General features: G+C 42.2%; 1 protein-coding gene across 2 annotated transcripts in view; it reads left to right on the top strand.

Annotated features, from left to right (window-relative positions):
* Nucleotides 1-18725, top strand: part of snx2 (sorting nexin 2) — a 125430-nt gene extending 106705 nt beyond the window's left edge. The window contains exons 12-15 of one of the 2 annotated variants that reach the window (XM_051929976.1): nt 5202-5357; nt 12766-12846; nt 12942-13013; nt 18158-18725. In XM_051929976.1, coding sequence (XP_051785936.1) covers nt 5202-5357; nt 12766-12846; nt 12942-13013; nt 18158-18208 — 360 coding nt within the window. In that variant the 3' untranslated portion in view covers nt 18209-18725. The remainder of the gene's footprint in view (nt 1-5201; nt 5358-12765; nt 12847-12941; nt 13014-18157) is intronic. The other variant, XM_028805250.2, reaches the window with a different exon arrangement.
* The last annotated feature ends 535 nt before the right edge of the window (nt 18726-19260 follow it).

Below are 19260 nucleotides of genomic sequence, written 5' to 3'. Positions count from 1 at the left end.
AATCTGAATTGGCCAATCAAGTAACATGAAATCTGTTATTGGTGATATATATATATATATATATATATATATATATATATATGATGTGTGTGTAATATGTCTAATATACAAATCCACACCATGGCACCATTCTCTGCCAAAAGTTGCACACATGCCCTTTTTAATCGGGTTTGAACACAGAATAAGTGAAGCACCAGAAAAAGACTGAAGCCAGACTAGCAAACACACCAAGGACTAAAATTACTTACCTGTGCGATGCCAGCTGCTACTCATTCAACTAGTCTGTTCTTGACCTAAAGGGTACTGGTGTCCCATTATTAAGAAACAGCTTAAACTTACTGAATGGTCCATTTTTTCAAGCCAAAAATGTTATCGAGTATCAATCTGCATCTTGAGACTGGGTCTGTATCGAAGGAGTGACACTTCATAGAAGTGACATAACAAAGGAGTGACATAAATACCGTATTAAAGGAGTGACATTTTATTGGAGTGACAAATTCTGATTAAAATTTTATTTCAATAATTTGTTATCTTGCTTCAACAGAGAGCAGGAACACAACTGAAAGTATGCTTGCCAAAAAAATCTTGGATGGTTGGTTGGATGGTTGTCACTCCTTTGAAATTTATATCTGAGGTTTCACTCCTTTGTTATGTCACTCCTATGAATAGGACCGCTTGAGACTACATACATATTGCCAAATGGCATATCCATGTCATTTTAAGATGTATAAAAAGCACAAAGCAAAACAATGTTGTGACATTCAGCTGTACTTGTCTTTATCTGCAGCATCTTGCAGGGCCAGGGGTGTAGATTCGTCTCGCCAAGCACTGTTAATGACATTCATAATGACATTCAGTGTTGATGCCTAAATATAAATTGTTGTCTATAGGAAATTAGGCAATAATCACTGAAAAAGTCACACTTACAATCACATATATTCTTTCACTATATGGATGCACATTTCATTATTTCGTAAAGATATTCCCTGCCAAAGTACCAAGCACCAAAAAAAAGTAAAAAAATCTATACGCTCTAAAAAAATATTAATATATAATTAGTAGAAGGTGTGGACCACCTGGGCGTGTATAGCTGCCCTAACCCCAACACAGACAGGTAGGACACAAATTGCCACACAGCACACCTTTATTTATAGGTGGGGAAGTGCTTTCTTTGCTCCCCACAAGAGCACAATGTCCAGAAAACAAAAGCACAGTCCTTTTCCTTCTTCTCTTTTTCTCTTTTCTCGACCTCCACTCCTCCCCTGGCAAGCTTCGTCCACTTCCTCCTGGCTCTGGCTCCTTAAATGGAGTGAGGCAGCTCATTTTATTCAGCTCCTTGGAGTGTTCCAGGTGGCTTATTAGTATTACCTGGAATCATTCTCAGTTGTGGTGGATGTCCACTGTAGGGCTGTGCAGTTCCCCCTTGCGGCCCTTACAGAACCAAACAGGGCAGTACCAAATGCCAAGTCCCAGCGTGCCCTGTGGGAATCCGTGGTGTCACAGCTGCCCAGGAGGGCTGTCCTCTAGCGTTCCAGGGGAGGTAGTGCCTTGCAGATGCTTTCTCCCTGGTCCTTCCATCCAGCTAGCGTCCTGGACGGATAACGGCAGAGGCCGCCCATCACAAAGGGTAGTATCCGTATATACAATATCATAGTTTGAGTCTGTAAAGATGAGTCAGGTATTGATGGCTGGGAGGACAGAAAAAAAAAAAAAGCAAAACAATTCATTGGAGAAAAAACAAAATTTGCAGGAGCTCCAAGGCCAAAAGACCACCCAGCCCCCACTGTGCATTCTACCTAACATAAATTTTCTGAGGTCATTCCTCATTCTTTCCAGGATTTGTCTTAGAGGACAAAGGACTTTCTGGTTTCTCCAGGCCACCCAGATGTTTGGTGGTGACATGTGCTCCCAGCTGTTTCATTCTTTAACCAGCTCATAAACACCACCTACCCAACTATGGCTTATTCCACTTACCTGGGAACAGAGGGAATGTGTTGCCGTTCTTTCTCCCAACTGTAGCAGCTGGAAGACATGCGTCAGTGAGTTTACTTACTCAAACGTGTTGTTTTATTACCATATCCACAAAATATAGCTTGGTGTTTATTTAGGTTGTCATAACCATGCTTATGGTGGTGGCTGTGAGCAGACAACCAAACAGGAAATGTATTTTTACCAATAACAAATATTTCCAAGAGTCTGCAATAAAATAATTATTTCTAGTTTTGTTTCATCATCACTTGCTTCATAAACATGGAAGGCATATTTTCTTAGATCGAAAACTTTGTTGCTTCAAAGTGGATGTATATGGTTAGGTTTTAAGGCTTTTTCATTCACCTGTGGACCTTGGTAACCTTTAGCTCCATTGTAATTTGCAAGAACAGGCAAGGTATCTTGAAAATAAATTAAAAAATGCTTAACTTAGAACAGTGTTTTATGTGGCAAATTAATATATACAATGTAAAGAAATAAACTTCATTTAAAAAAAAATCTTGAACTTACATTATCCTTTAGGTGTCTTCCCTTTCGGGTGTGATAATTAGTGTCAAATTCTTTTCTGGGGCCCTGACAGGGACATGTGACCCATCGATTGCACTGCCACATGGAGTTGCTTTCCTTGTGCAAGACTGGTGTACATCTCCTGCAGAACTGATTAGAGAGCACAACAATCTTATACAAATGCACTGTAGTATAACTGTAGGGAGGATTTATACCAATAAACCACTCACTTTAAAGAACAAAATAGCTAATTAATAAATTAAGCTTGACCATTACAAAATATGCAAATACTTGTCCTTTAATTTTGGTTATTGAACAGAAAGCCACATTTTAAATTGCAAGTTTTTGTTCTTTGTATCTGACCTGAATTTGAAGTGTCGAGGATATTCACAGTTGGCCTCAGTTCAAAAGGATCTGAAGTATCAATGTCAGGTGTCTATTGCCCCCAAGAACCCCCATGAAGTATTGTGGTCTAGCAACTGTAAGAGGCTATAAATGTCAGCTACTAGCTGCTTGGAAGAGAGACTGTGACGATGCGGGTTTGACCCCATGCTCCCATCTTCTGTCTGGGAGCCCTTGAACCCTGCACCATCAGTAATGTTACCGATGAGCTCGCAGTGAGGCACAACCATGGAGCAAGGGGATGGTGTACAAAAGTGCCAAGTGCTTTTATTTAAAACAACAATCAAAAACAATATTCAAATTAAATAAAGTGCAGTGCTTATCAAAAACCTTCATTAAATAAATAATCCATAAAACAAAAGTGAAAAGTGGAGGTTAAAATCCATTAGAAAAAACAACCTTTTAAAAACCGAGGTTAAAACACAATGCCGGAAGCAATCCTTAACACAAAGCCTGGTGTTTCTTTTACCCTGGCGGCTCTCCTGCTTTTTCTCGTCTGGGCCCCGCAACAGGAGAGTCGGCCTCTCAGCAGCTGACCTTTTCTCCGCTCGACTGGTCTGGAGGCCTCCCGATCCCTGGCTTCGGTCGCGCACTCAACCCAGACCAAGACGGTTTCCTTGATGACCAGGACGCTCACATCAAGGACTTCACCCACCAAGCCTCCCAACTCCCGTGCCTTCACGGCCTTACGCGGCCTGTCGTCCTTCAACTGGTCACTCGAGCTCCTTGCTCGCTCAGCTGGAGTGGCCGCTTCCTTCTGCCCCCACTGAGTGTTGGCCAAACACCCTTCTTGGGGCTCACCTTCCAGCTGCCTACCTGCAAGCCTACACTCACTCGCTCACGCCGGCTCTCTCGCCACACTGCTTCCTGCTCTCCAGCAACCTCCGTCTTTCTTTCTCTTTCCTTTCTTTTTTCTCCCCTTTAGCCACCTCGCGCTTCTATTTATTAAGAGGACATGGCAGATGTGGCAAATCAGCAGCTCCTGGGAACAATTACCGTTGTGGACCGTTTCTCACCTGTGCACTTAGGTGAGAAACGCCCACACCACAAACTCCTCAGGAACCGCTTTGGCCACACACCACCACGCCCCCTCGCTAAGCTGTGAGCGCGGTGATTATTTATTTTAAAACTGGCCTTTAGAATGGGAGCTGTGGACTCGCTATACCACAGAGACCATTGGATAACACTGATTGTTGGAGATAGGGAAGCACAGATGGTGATGTTGTTTGGAAGTAAGATAGTCATCTTAACTTTTAAAAGAAGAAAATGCCACTTATACTGTATAGTCTTAGTCAGACTTTATTTCTGCCTTATGTTAAATTCTGCCCTTTTTATTCAATTTGAATCCTTATATTAGTATTAGTTGGTAGATGCGCATACTGCATTTGGAAAGTAGCATATTATACAGGTTAAGGCACTGGACTTCAAACCCCAAGGTTGCTGGTTCAGTTTCCACATATGACTCACTATGTGACCCTGACCAGGTCACTTAACCTGCTTGTGCGCCATCTGTAAAACAAAATATGTGTAAGCAGTTGTGACATTCTGATATTTTAAATAGCTTTGGATAATGGCATCTGCCTAATATATGACAGTAGTATTTGTGTTAATAATATTGGATAGTGCCATGACAAAGTGTTCAACAGCAAACAAACCGTTAGAAATATATTAGGCTACTTCCATCCATCCATCCATTTTCCAACCCGCTGTATCCGAACACAGGGTCACGGGGGTCTGCCAGAGCCAATCCCAGCCAACACAGGGCACAAGGCAGGAACCAATCCCAGGCAGGGTGCCAACCCACCGCAGGACACACACAAACACACCCACACACCAAGCACACACTAGGGCCAATTTAGAATCACCAATCCACCTAACCTGCATGTCTTTGGACTGTGGGAGGAAACCGGAGCACCCGGAGGAAACCCACACAGACACGGGGAGAACATGCAAACTCCACGCAGGGAGGACCCGGGAAGCGAACCCAGGTCCCCAGGTCTCCCAACTGCGAGGCAGCAGCGCTACCCACTGCGCCACCGTGCCGCCCTATTAGGCTACTTGTAAAAACATATTAAAATAGGAGTACTTTAAAAATATTTTACTTTAAAATTGATTTACCTAAAGTAGAGTACTGTAGGTTTGAGAAATGGAATTATAAATGGTACTTCTTCCTGCATTGTTAAGATTAGCTACATTGCTAGAAGTAGCATGGTTTTTTGTAATTTATTAGACTTAGTAGGATTTCATTAGATAAATACACTCATTATCTGCTTAGTTATTTTTGGTATGTTTTCCTTCTGTAGGGTGTTTTTGATCAAAGAATGAAGACCTGGCAGAAATGGCAAGATGCACAAGCAATGTTACAGAAGAAACTGGAGGCAGAGGCCAAGCTTCAGTATGCCAACAAACCAGACAAACTACAGCAGGCCAAGGATGAGATCAGGGAGGCAAGTCCTGGTGTATCAGTTTGTAAAGATGAAAAATAAGAATTCTTACCAGTTCAAGAGGTCTGCGTAACAAACATTTTTCAGCCTGCCAGGAGCTGTCCCTTGTTTCACAGGGTCATATGCACACAGAAAAAGAAAACAAGATGAATGAGTGTCAGTTGTCTCTTGAACAAATAAGTTACTAGATGATGTTAAACAGTCATATTTATTTTTCAGTTCACATGTGAAAAATGCAGTTAATTCAGGACAGAAGATAGATATCTTACTCAAAATAAGTTATTTTTGAGCAGGCAGGGGAAAAGAATGTTTACTGTTTGTAACTGAAGTGATTAAGTTGGTTATTGCAGTAAACAGCACCATCATATAAATAAATAATTTACCAGGAAATTATCCCTGTTATCTTCATACAGATCCACAGTAATGACCTCAATTCATTAAGACCGTACTCCCCAGCATGCTGTTTTATGGCACTATCACCTCATTTGTTGGAGCACTCAATGAATTGTGTGAATGCGAGTTACAATTGCACGCTGTTTAGTTTGCTACAATGGCATAGTCAGTTTAAAGTTTCCATATTTGAATTAATTTCTTTCAGCATAAAGCATTTTCAGCTTGCCATAATTTATGCATTTTTTCTACCATGCTTCAAAAAGGAAATTGAAGAGGTAGGACAACCTGAGTTTGATTTTCTTTTGCTTTTGTGAGTCCCTAGCATTATGCATATTACACCAAGCTTTTTACAAAATACTTTTTTCTTTATTTAAGCATTTGTTTATACTTATCATGATGGTTCACATTTTAGACAAGCTCTATTTTTGCTCATATTTTTGTTTTGCTTTAATCATCTCCATGTGCATGAACTTTTAATTGATCACCCATGGGACATGAACATAATACTGCAAATGGAATGTTGCTCATCTGCAGTGTACTGATCAGTGAACTGTGACTGTAAGTTGGGGTTTAACTTTTCTTTCATTCATTTCCCAATAAAATGTGTCTTATATACTGAGATAGTAAAATAAATCTGCAGTGTTTCTTGGCTTATTATTAGGTAGACAAATGAATAATATTTAAAGACACATCACTTGTGTTATGATGTAGTTTTTTTCTACTAATAACTATTGAGCATTTCAAAGTAGTAAATATAGGCGCTTTCCCAACACAGAAACTTTGTTTTCAGGAACCAATGAGTTCCTGTAAAATGTAGGCCCTGGTCACTTGTGGTCCCTGGTCACTTTTCTGTGTTGCATTCCTACCGCACAACAGGAATTATAACCTTTATGCAAAATATGTGACATGCAGAGAAAAGTGATATGGTCTGAAGTGAGGCACGTTCAGAAGTTCACAGTAAGCCCCAATCCCAGCTCCCTCCTTATTGCTTCTGTGTACTCTGTCCTTTACAGGGAAACCCTTTCCTTATTGCTTTGATACAGTGCATGGCGCAGTGCACCAGAGAGGTGGTTATAAAGAGTGATGCAGTACCAAGTGCATTTGTGAGGTGGTGCTGGTGCTTGTGGTCAACCAATCAGCACAATTCACTGCCCCACGCATGATAGTTCCTGGTTGAACAATAAGCACATACCCTGGAGTAGGAGCTAAAAAAAAGTACCATGAGCTACAAATGGCCCAAGTTTCTGCAATGGGAATGCTTCAGAAGTTCCCAAGTTTTTAAAAAGTGCTTGGTCCCTGAAAAAAGTTCCTGCGTTAGGAAAGCACCTTAACTGTTTCCTAAAACAACACGTTTCCTTTTTCTAGTTGTGAAGTTGTACAAGAAAGAATGGTGGTGTCTTGTATCGTACTGTCTGCAACCTAATGTAACATAACTTGGATCATTTAGCATTCCACACTGAATGGTTGGGATGATAAACTTACTACTGTTTACATCCATATAGTAAGGAAAATGCATTGTGGAGCTCTGTTCATCATTTTTGCTTGCAAAGTTTAGCTTTTTTGGTAAACCCACAGTGGTCCAGACATTTAATCTCCAGTGCAGAAATTGAGCATGTTATTTTAATCATACACTGAATTTTGGAAGTTTACTTCTATAAAAACAAAGCATAATTGCCCTAATTGGTGTCACAGATGCTTTTGCATACTTTTTTGAAATTCTTTTAGTCAGGTATGCTGCTTCTTTCTGCTAATGAACACTAGCCGAGTAACTTCCTTTTAAATGATCTGAACAAACGATAATCTTATGGGCTAAGGACTACACTGTGTAAGGATATACTTGAGATGTGCTGATAAACCATTTGTCTAATTTGAATAATAAGCAAAAATGTAAATTATAGATGGTTATACTGGCATTGCCTGAGGGGGTACATCATCATATTTGTTTAGGTTGAAATACTATCCATCTTCAGTATCACTCACTTTTATTATTATAATTATTAACTTAAAATTGCTAATGGAGCAGTGTCTTTTTTTCCAAGGCAGTTCCACTAAAAACACAGTAAGTCAAAGGGCATTAACTGTCCAATCATCACTCCGACGAAGAATGCCATCCAATGAAACTGATTTTAATAGCTCATGTGCAGCTTTGACCCAACTTTGTTGGTTTGATTGATACATCCACATTGCACCAAAGAGGCCTATGGCTTGTATTCTTTGTTATATTTTGTAAGATATGGTGCTATATTGCGCCTGACCCGACACAGATTCACATGAAGGCATTTATTTTTCTTCACCTGTGGGGCACGTCTTCCCCGTGAACACCACACGCATAACACAGTCCCAAGCACAGCACTCAAAGTACCACAAGCAAATACTTTCTCTTCCTCCCGATTGTGGCCGCTGAGTGGTGGTCTCTGGCTCCCTTTATTGGGTACCCGGAAGTGCTCCAGGTGCTTGATTGCTGACATCTGGCTGCACTTCCGGGTGGGGCGAAACCAGTGCCCAAAAAGGGCCAGCAGCTCCTGCTGCAGTATCGCCTGGCAGCGCCTGCGGAACCCAACAGGGCTGCACAGAACTCAAACCCCCATGAAGCCCTGGGGGAGTCCGAGGTACCGCTGCAACCCAGGGAGGCTGCCATCTAGCGTCCAGGGGAAGATACTGGGTTTCCCACCCTTGCCCCCCTGGTATAGATGGTGAAGGGGCATCCCAGCCAGTAATGGGCCCCAGCCATCCATCACAATGTATATTCCTTATACTTCAGGTCTTTGTGATTTTTTTTAATGATCATTTTAATCACTACAGCTTGATTAAACTCATGCAGAAATGTGTAACTGTAGTGGGTTGAGCGCTTTGAGTAGTGGGAAAAGCGCTATATAAATGCAAAAAATTTAAAAAAATTATTATTAACTGTCTAGTGACACAGGAATACATTAAACTAAGATGTCAGAGCATTTGCTGCTGAGCTGTTTTAAGAGTGGGTCTTGTTGCCACAGACTGTAATGTTTACTTCTTATCATTTCTCTACTTCCGTATAATCTTAAAGTATTGTGTCCTGCAAATTCTTTAAACCTTTGCAGTAAATATAACCTATGTCTTCTGTTGTGCATGTATTAAATAGGAGGAGCAGCCATGTTTGAATTTATAGCTGGTGACATCTGATCTATTTTTAAAAAACTCACACTGAACTTGTTTCTACTCAGAATATTTTACTTACAGTATTACCTTCATGGAGTATACAAGAAGTATGCTGTATGGGCAATAGGTATAACGTGGTTAATTTGGGTTGTCTTCTTCTACTTGTTACTTTGGAATACATTTCACATTAAGCTTACTTTTCCTTTTTGTAACATTTAGTCAGGGGGAAACATAAAAACATGTATAACCCTTTCCAAATCATGAAACAATAAGAAGGGCTTATCTTTAGATAAATGCCCCAGTTGAAAGAAACTAGCTTTAAGTAGAGTTTATCCATTTTATCTAATTTAAAATCCCTATCCATTATTATGCCTGGATTTTATACAATGGATCTTACGTAAGGTTTCAGTGAACTCAAGTCCACGTGAGAGGCACCACTGATACCACTTGACCCAAACATCAGGTTTGCAGTTTTGTTCTCATTAAAAATGTAACAAAAATTAAGACCATCCAAGCTTTAACATCCTCAAGACAGACAAACAGAAGAAGTTTTAAAAAGAGTTTGAATTATTGTGCTTCAAGAGTAAGTAAATCTGCAAAGCAGTGAAACAAGATGCCATAACTTCTAGAAAGGGACCCTAAAGGGAACACATACAGAGAAAAAAGGAGCCACCTAAGAGTAGAACCCAGAGGAACACAGCAAGTAAGATAAGCAAACAGGAAAACCTTAATCAGACAAATAAAACTTAAACCAATCCAAAGTGGTACCTTTAATGCCCACAATGTGTTCCAAGCAATTAATGAGGATATTGTGGTTTATAGTATCAATAAAACCTGTGAGATCCAAAAGCATGAATAGGGCAGGATCCCCAGTGTCGGTAGCTAATAAAAGTTCATTAAAAACCTTTACAAGTGCAGATTCAGTGCTGTGAAGGGCTTTAAAACCAGACTTGCCTTCGAAATTGGGCTCTGGTGCGATCTTAGAGCAGGTGTTGTGGCAAGCCCTGGTGACAGTGTAACACATTGCACAGACCAAGTGACTGTTTTCAGCACAAGCAACAGTCATATACCATACACGACCAAAGAAACAACACGGCCACACACTGACTTATGGGATAAGCTTGCAGCATTACTGACCAGAAAAGAACTGCAGCCAGCTTTGGTGACAGTGAAGCACATTGCCCAGGCCAAGTGATTGTTTTAATGCAAGCACCAGTCATAAACGCTTAGCAGTCATACATGACCAAAGAACTGGAGGCACAGTGACATTGGATGGCAGTGAAGGGTACTGCAGCAACCTTGACGGAGTTACCTGTGGAGCTGTTTTTCCTAAGAGGTGAATGCGCTAAATTTCCTTTGAGGACTGGAGTTTTGAGAGTTACTATTATAAAAATGATTAATAATGCCACTTATTGGTTCTCCTCATTTCCTTTAACAGGGAAGCAGCGATCTATAACCACATAATGTGCACTGAGAACAGTCACACACAGAATACCATTGGGCACTAAAAGTGAAGAAAAAAAATTAAACACCATGAATAATCTCTATCTGCCACATGCAGCTTTCCATTTATTTATAGTTTACTAGCCAAAGTACTCGGCATTGCCCAGGTAAATTTGTAGAATGGGTTAGGAAAAGACAGCAAAGCTTTATGTGATTTTAAAACTGTGACCCTGTTGCTATTTTTGCTGTCCCATCCGTCATCTACACGGCTCTCTATCAATGTCTCTGGTCCTGTGAGTGAATATGTTCTTTTTGGATCCATTTGGATTCCAGAATTGCAGTAACTCTTGCTTAGTTGTAACCATTAATGCTGTCATGTCTGAACCATATTGTTAGTTCAAGGTGGACAGTTCATAGGGCTTAAATTATGAAGAAAAAAACGACAAAGCAGGATTTAAACAAAAACTCTGTTTCTCCTTTGAAATAAGATAAAAACAAAGAAAAAAGGGAAACAGTTAAGAAGATATGACTGTAACAATTATATAAAAATAATTAAATATGTCATAATTTCCCAAGGAATCAATGAAGCATCTATCTATATATCTATCTATCTAATTGTTAACTGCAGGGCTTAATGTAAACATATTAGTCAACAATTAACTATAAAGATTTTAGATTACAGATAATAATCACTTATTTCAGGCTTCTTTAACCTTTGTAATATGGAAGTGACTAGGTATCACAGCATTTAAAGATCTCTGCTTCGATAATGTATTTGAACCCTTTGAACTATTAAATTCCAAATTTCATCTTCCAGCAATACCCCTTTTGTCTTATATGCAATCTATGCAATTTTCCTCATATTTTTTCTATATAAACCTGGAGGTTATGCTGTCTAGTTTTAAAGAAAAGAACATCAACAAACTAATTAGTAGGGAATGATGAGAAAGGAATCTTTCAATTTTTCACAAAATAATTTCTAATTCAGTATATGTCAAGGTGGATAGTTCAAAGTGTTTAAATTATGAAGAAAATGACAAAGCAGGAGTCAAATAAAAAACCCTCTGATTTTCTTTTGTGTTGTGCAGCACTTCCACTTTTGATCAAGCCATACTCAACGCCCTGCTGCAAAAGTGTATGATATTCCTTTTTTATATTACAGTAGGTAGAATGTTTGAAAATGAAAGTGGCACTTGTGTGCAAACTATAGCACACTGGGGAAAAAAACCCACTGGGACCTCTAGGATTAAAATTTTGGGTTCCAAAGTAGTCTATTTTGTGTATATTTTCCTAGAGAGTACATTTGCAAAATTTGGTCCAGATCAGTCAAAGAGTGTAGGATTGATTAGGGAACACACAGACATACATTCTGTTATATACATATGACATACTAAAAATCAGTTTTAAAAAAATCAGCTAATATTAATTTCATAATCTGCTTGTTTGCTTGTAAAGTTTATAATAAGAAACATTCCGCAGACTGTGCTTCTTTTAGTGCCTACACATTTGCTTCTGTTACTCAAGAATTTCAACCCACTTTTGTAAAATGTGTGAAAGAACTTGTTAGTGCCTGAGGAGGAGAGTGCCTAGTTAGTGCCTAGTTTGTTAGTATGGAGTGCTTATACATCCCTTGGTTTCCTTTATACCTGATATCTTAATTAATATCTAGTTGAATTAAAAAAAATATTTCCACTTCATCTTACATCACAGACCACTTTTTGTAAAGGTTTAAGTGACCAGGGAAAAGATGTATACATTTGGAATTATGGATTAATAAGAAAAGCACCCAGTGCATTAGATGTTAGATGGTGACAGGTGCACTTAAATATACTGTATGTGTAGGAAACTGTTTACTTTTTAGGCATTAGTACTTTAGATTACTTCAAGTACAGTTCATGTTTTCTGTCACATGTACAGAATGTACTTGCATATCTGATGAGCTTGTTAAATGTGGCCATGTTCATCTTGCAATACAACTTTGAAACCTCTGAATTCTTTCTTTAACCAAGCTGATTTGTTCAAAAAGTGATCTGAAAATCTCAACACTACTGAGCTTTACTGTAGTAAATATTGTAACAAAAAATACAGATGGTTAGAAATATGAGAGCTCCTGCTTTTTGCATTGCTTCAGCTTCTAAGGGTATATTTTGTGTAGGGTAGAATGAGGAATGCCCTGCTAGAGCGTGTATATCCTTTGTAAAATAAAATATAGAAGCCTGATTGCACCACATTTCAGTAAGAATGACACAAAATATTTGGATCTGTGTAATATTACTTAGCAATCTGAAAAAGGAATGTTCTGGTATTGTACCACAGTCTATATATTACAGTAATTAGATGATAAAATTGCACCATTAGTTACGTAGTAAACTATAAAAGCGTTTGCTGTTATATTTTTAAAATCGTTTTATATTGCTGTTAAATTAATACATGGATTTCTCCATTCCTTTAGTGGGAGGGCAAGGTCCAACAAGGAGAGACAGATTTTAAGCAAATCTCCAAAACCATCCGTAAAGAAGTGGGCAGATTTGAGGCATGTATATCTTTTTTCCTTTTCAATATTTCACCTTTCACTGTCTGATTTGCATGGAATGTTTTTCGATATTTTTCTTGCCTCTTTACCTACAGAAAGAAAGAGTGAAAGATTTCAAAGCTGTTATCATTAAGTACTTGGAATCCTTAGTTCAAACACAGCAACAGGTAGGTTTATTTTTTTTTCTTTCATTTGTGAAGGATAGTGTGGAGTAAAGTGCTCACCTCAGCCCTTGTTTCAATGCATGTATGGTTTATTTTGTACCTTAAAATATGCTTCACTGTAAAAGATGGGATACACATCAAATCAAAAATATTACTTCAGTTTAATTTCATAAATTTAATCAAATAAAAATAGAATATGATGACATCATTAATTTCTTCATCCATCCATCCATCCATCCATTGTCTCCCGCTTATCAGAGGTCGGGTCGTGGGGGCAGCAGCTTGAGCAGAGATGCCCAGACTTCCCTCTCCCCAGCCACTTCTTCTAGCTCTTCTGGGAGAATCCCAAGGCGTTCCCAGGCCAGTCGAGAGACATAGTCCCTCCAGCGTGTCCTGGGTCTTCCCCGGGGCCTCCTCCCGGTTAGACGTACCCGGAACACCTCACCAGGGAGGCGTCCAGGAGGCATCCTGATCAGATGCCCGAGCCACCTCATCTGACTCCTCTCGATGCGGAGGAGCAGCGGCTCTACTCTGAGCCCCTCCCGGATGACTGAGCTTCTCACCCTATCTTTAAGGGAAAGCCCAGACACCCTGCGGAGGAAACTCATTTCAGCCGCTTGTATTCGCGAACTCGTTCTTTCGGTCACTACCCATAGCTCATGACCATAGGTGAGTGTAGGAACATAGATCGACTGGTAAATTGAGAGCTTCGCCTTGCGGCTCAGCTCCTTTTTCACCACGACAGACCGATGCAGAGCCCGCATTACTGCGGATGCCGCACCGATCCGCCTGTCGATCTCACGCTCCATTCTTCCCTCACTCATGAACAAGACCCCGAAATACTTGAACTCCTCCACTTGGGGCAGGATCTCGCTACCAACCCTGAGAGGGCACTCCACCCTTTTCCGGCTGAGGACCATGGTCTCGGATTTGGAGGTGCTGATTCTCATCGCAGCCGCTTCACACTCGGCTGCGAACCGATCCAGAGAGAGCTGAAGATCACGGCCTGATGAAGCAAACAGGACAACATCATCTGCAAAAAGCAGTGACTCAATCCTGAGCCCACCAAACCGGACCCCCTCAACGCCCTGGCTGCGCCTAGAAATTCTGTCCATAAAAGTTATGAACAGAATCGGTGACAAAGGGCAGCCCTGGCGGAGTCCAACTCTCACTGGAAACGGGTTCGACTTACTGCCGGCAATGCGGACCAAGCTCTGGCACCGATCGTACAGGGACCGAACAGCCCTTATCAGGGGGGCCGGTACCCCATACTCGCGGAGTACCCCCCACAAGATTCCCCGAGGGACACGGTCGAATGCCTTTTCCAAGTCCACAAAACACATGTAGACTGGTTGGGCAAACTCCCATGCACCCTCCAGGACCCTGCTAAGGGTATAAAGCTGGTCCACTGTTCCGCGACCAGGACGAAAACCACACTGTTCCTCCTGAATCCGAGGCTCGACTATCCGACGGACCCTCCTCTCCAGGACCCCTGAATAGACTTTTCCAGGGATGCTGAGGAGTGTGATCCCTCTGTAGTTGGAACACACCCTCCGATCCCCCTTCTTAAAGAGGGGGACCACCACCCCGGTCTGCCAATCCAGAGGCACTGTCCCTGATGTCCATGCAATGTTGCAGAGGCGTGTCAACCAAGACAGTCCTACAACATCCAGAGCCTTGAGGAACTCCGGGCGTATCTCATCCACCCCCGGGGCCCTGCCACCAAGGAGTTTTTTGACCACCTCGGTGACCTCAGTCCCAGAGATGGGGGAGCCCACCTCTGAGTCCCCAGGCTCTGCTTCCTCATTGGAAGGCATGTTAATGGGATTGAGGAGGTCTTCGAAGTACCCCCCCCCACCGACCCACAACGTCCCAAGTCGAGGTCAGCAGCGCACCATCCCCACCATATACAGTGTTGACACTGCACTGCTTCCCCTTCCTGAGACGCCGGATGGTGGACCAGAATCTCCTCGAAGCCGTCCGAAAGTTGTTCTCCATGGCCTCCCCAAACTCCTCCCACGCCCGAGTTTTTGCCTCAGCAACCACCAAAGCCGCATTCCGCTTGGCCTGCCGGTACCTATCAGCTGCCTCCAGGGTCCCACAGGACAAAAGGGTCCTGTAAGACTCCTTCTTCAGCTTGACGGCATCCTTCACCGCCGGTGTCCACCAACGGGTTCGGGGATTGCCGCCACGACAGGCACCGACCACCTTACGGCCACAGCTCTGGTCAGCTGCCTCAACAATAGAGGCACGGAACATGGCCCATTCGGACTCAATGTCCCCCACCTCCCTCGGGATGTGGTCGAAGTTCTGCCGGAGGTGGGAGTTGAAGCTACTTCTGACAGGGGGCTCTGCCAGACGTTCCCAGCAGACCATCACAACACGTTTGGGCCTACCACGCCTGACCGGCATCCTCCCCCACCATCGAAGCCAACTCACCACCAGGTGGTGATCAGTTGACAGCTCCGCCCCTCTCTTCACCCGAGTGTCCAAGACATGTGGCCGCAAGTCCGACGACACAACCACAAAGTCGATCATCGAACTGAGGCCTAGGGTGTCCTGGTGCCAAGTGCACATATGAACACCCCTATGCTTGAACATGGTGTTCGTTATGGACAATCCGTGACGAGCACAGAAGTCCAATAACAAAACACCGCTCGGGTTCAGATCGGGGGGGGCCATTCCTCCCAATCACGCCCTTCCAGGTCTCACTGTCATTGCCCACATGAGCATTGAAGTCTCTCAGCAGAACGAGGGAGTCCCCAGAAGGTATGCCCTCTAGCACCCCCTCCAGGGACTCCAAAAAGGGTGGGTACTCCGAACTGCTGTTCGGTGCATACGCACAAACAACAGTTAGGACCCGTCCCCCCACCCGAAGGCGAAGGGAGGCTACCCTCTCATCTACTGGGGTAAACCCCAATGTACAGGCTCTAAGTTGGGGGGCAATAAGTATACCCACACCTGCTCGGCGCCTCTCACCGGGGGCAACTCCAGAGTGGTACAGAGTCCAGCCCCTCTCAAGGAGATTGGTTCCAGAGTCCAAGCTGTGCGTCGAGGTGAGTCTGACTATATCTAGCCGGAACCTCTCAACTTCGCGCACTAGCTCAGGCTCCTTCCCCTTCAGAGAGGTGACATTCCACGTCCCAAGAGCCAGCTTCTGTAGCTGAGGATCGGACCACCAAGGTCCCCGCCTTCGGCCACCACCCATCTCACACTGTATCCGACCTCCTTGGCCCCTCCCATAGGTGGTGAGCCCATGGGAAGGGGGACCCACGTTGCCTCTTCGGGCTGTGCCCGGCCGAGCCCCATGGGTGCAGGCCCGGCCACCAGGCGCTCGCCATCGAGCCCCACCTCCAGGCCTGGCTGCAGAGTGGGGCCCCGGTGACCCGCGTCCGGGCAAGGGAAAACACCGTCCAAAATTGTTTTTCTTCATAGGAGGTTTGTTTAACCGCTCTTTGTCTCATCCCTCACCTAGGACCAGTTTGCCTTGGGTGGCCCTACCAGGGGCATAAAGCCCCGGACAACAGAGCTCCTAGGATCATTGGGACACGCAAACCCCTCCACCACGATAAGGTGGCGGTTAAAGGAGGGGTTAATTTCTTCAATAAAAGCTTTTTTTTTTTTTTTTTTTAATAGGAGTGATATTAATTATTTTTTACTCATTTTTTCAAAAACTTAACTATTACAGTCCATATAGTTTTTTTATTTTATTACTAACCCAACTCCTACAAATAATTTAATACTGATTGGCCTTTAATGACCTCTTGGGCACAGCCATCAGCAATGTTTCTGTCTGTGGAGAGAGTGTCGACCTTGTCGAGAGGTTTACTTACCTTGGCGTGACATTCATGTGTCTGGTGACTCTTCCTATGAAGTCAGTAGACGGATTGGGAGAGCATGGGGGGTCATGAGGTCGCTGGAAAGGGGTGTGTGGCACTCTTGATATCTATGCAAAAGGACGAAGGTCCAAGCCTTTAGAGTCCTGGAGCTTCATGGCTTGCTATATGGTTGTGAGACATGGACGCTATCCAGTGACCTGAGATGAAGACTGGACTCCTTTGGTACTGTGTCTCTCCTGAAAATCCTTGGGTACCATTGGTTTGACTTTGTGTCAAATGAGTGGTTGCTCATGGAGTCCCGAATGAGGCACATTACCTGCATTATGAGGGAGCGTCAGTTACGGCACTACGGCCATGTGGCGCGTTTCCCCGAGGGTGATCTGGCTCGTAAGATCCTCATTGTTGGGGACCCAAGTGGCTGGACTAGGCCAAGGGGTCGCCCACGTAACATCTGGCTGCGGCAGATAGAGGGTCATTTCCAGAGGGTGGGATTGGACCACATGTCTGCCTGGTTGGTTGCAAACCGGGATCCTGAGTTGTTTCATCATTTAGTGGGTGTGGCAACGCACTGTACCAGTGCATGCTCCCCAACTTGACTTGACTTGGAAATAAACAAGTTAGCAAAAGGTTAGTGTCACTGCTCACCCTCATCGAAACACATCTCTTTCATGGATGAGAAAAAAAAAACACACTTTTTTGGTAGATTTAAACTCACGTCAAATTTGTTATGTGCAAGACATACACGTTTATGAGAGGAAAAACCTACAGAGACTCTGGGAAAATGTGGATATGGGTAGTTCCCAGAGCTAATCACTGCTTGACCACAGTGTCCATAGTCAACTTCATACTTTAAGAATATCAATTTGTTATATTTAGAGGATTTACACACTTGCAAACGAGGCATTATTGTTGTGAATATCCTTCAGATTGTTTGTGCGGGTTTTAAGCAGGCTTTATCCAGGAACAATGGTTTCCTCCTACATTGCAGAGTAGTGTAGGTAGGGTGTTTGGCAACTCAGAATTTGTTACTTCACTCTGAATGTGTTTGTATTTGAATCCTGTCCTCCCTCCTTGCATCCAGTGAGGGCCAGGACAGGCTCTGACTCCTAGCAGCCCAAAGCCAGACAATACAAGTTCTGAAAATGGACAGATTCATTTAATACTGTTTATTTTAGTGTTTTCATTATTTTTTGTACTTTTTGTTCATTTATGGGTAATTTGAAAACAGTAGCAGAAAATAAGAGTAGCCATGTCACAAATTAGAATCTGGTCGAGCTCTCTTTGAAGATGCTTTTCTTTTTTCCACAGCTTATAAAATACTGGGAGGCATTCCTGCCTGAAGCCAAAGCAATAGCCTGAACAATGAATCCAAACCAGAATTTGCTGATGGCGATGCTCATGTTTACATTGTTCCCACAATATGAAAGATGCACGGAAATGGAAATGTGATCCAAGGAATCCAGAACACATGCTCTTGTGTACACACAAACATGCACAGTATGAACATATGGCTTTTCCTTTTATATCCTCAAGCTATTTTTATTCGTAAGCTGCACGTCCTGATCCAATCAATAAATGGACTGTGGCATGATATTCAGCAGTATGCTGCAGAATTGAACACTTTTTAATAATTTTTGTTAATTTTTTTGTTATATCTTTTTTTTCCATCCTGATTTTTTTGAAATCAGGTAAAAGTATAATCATAGAATCCAAGTCCATGATAAGTATGAAATCAACTTGTCTTGTGTTCACGATTTTGTGGTAACAAACATTCATGAAGCAAAGCCTACTATCATTTCAGTTTAATTCAACATTCCTGTACAGAAATTACTTTGTGATTATAATTATTATAATAAAGGAATGTACCATAAGTGAACTGTATTTACTGCGTTTTAGTTGATTCATATTCATACATTTGACGCTGGTTCCTCACCAACGCACAATCTAACAGTGCTGATGCCTAATACGGTTGGGCCCACTGCTTTGCAATTCTTACCATACATTAGTGGGCATCAGATCCGTAATCAGATCAGATCAGTAATGAAATTTTCTTAGACTGTTTGCAGCTATTGTAATACATCAAGGACTTCCCAGTGAATCATCAGTAACAAGTAATCGACAAAATCTAAAACTTTAATTTCAAAAAGGCAAATAAAGGAAATCCCTAAAATGTAAGCCATGATAAACTTTACATGTGGATGATTGAGAAGCAGCATGTAATGTTTTAAATACTAATACTTAACAACTTGCAGGAGCATATAATGGCAAAAATTACAAGCAGTATAGTAACAGATGAATTTTGTCAGTGTATGGCTAAAAAGATTTTTTTCCTCTGTATTTTTACCTTTGTTTTGTTTTCTCTGGATTGATTTTGAAGTAAACTGTTCTGTTATGTTCTTATTATTTGCTTG

Source organism: Erpetoichthys calabaricus, chromosome 7, assembly GCF_900747795.2.
Source record: "Erpetoichthys calabaricus chromosome 7, fErpCal1.3, whole genome shotgun sequence".
NCBI classification, from domain to species: domain Eukaryota; kingdom Metazoa; phylum Chordata; class Cladistia; order Polypteriformes; family Polypteridae; genus Erpetoichthys; species Erpetoichthys calabaricus.
Note: the sequence above shows the minus strand (reverse complement) of the source record. Positions and strands in the feature narration are given on the sequence as shown.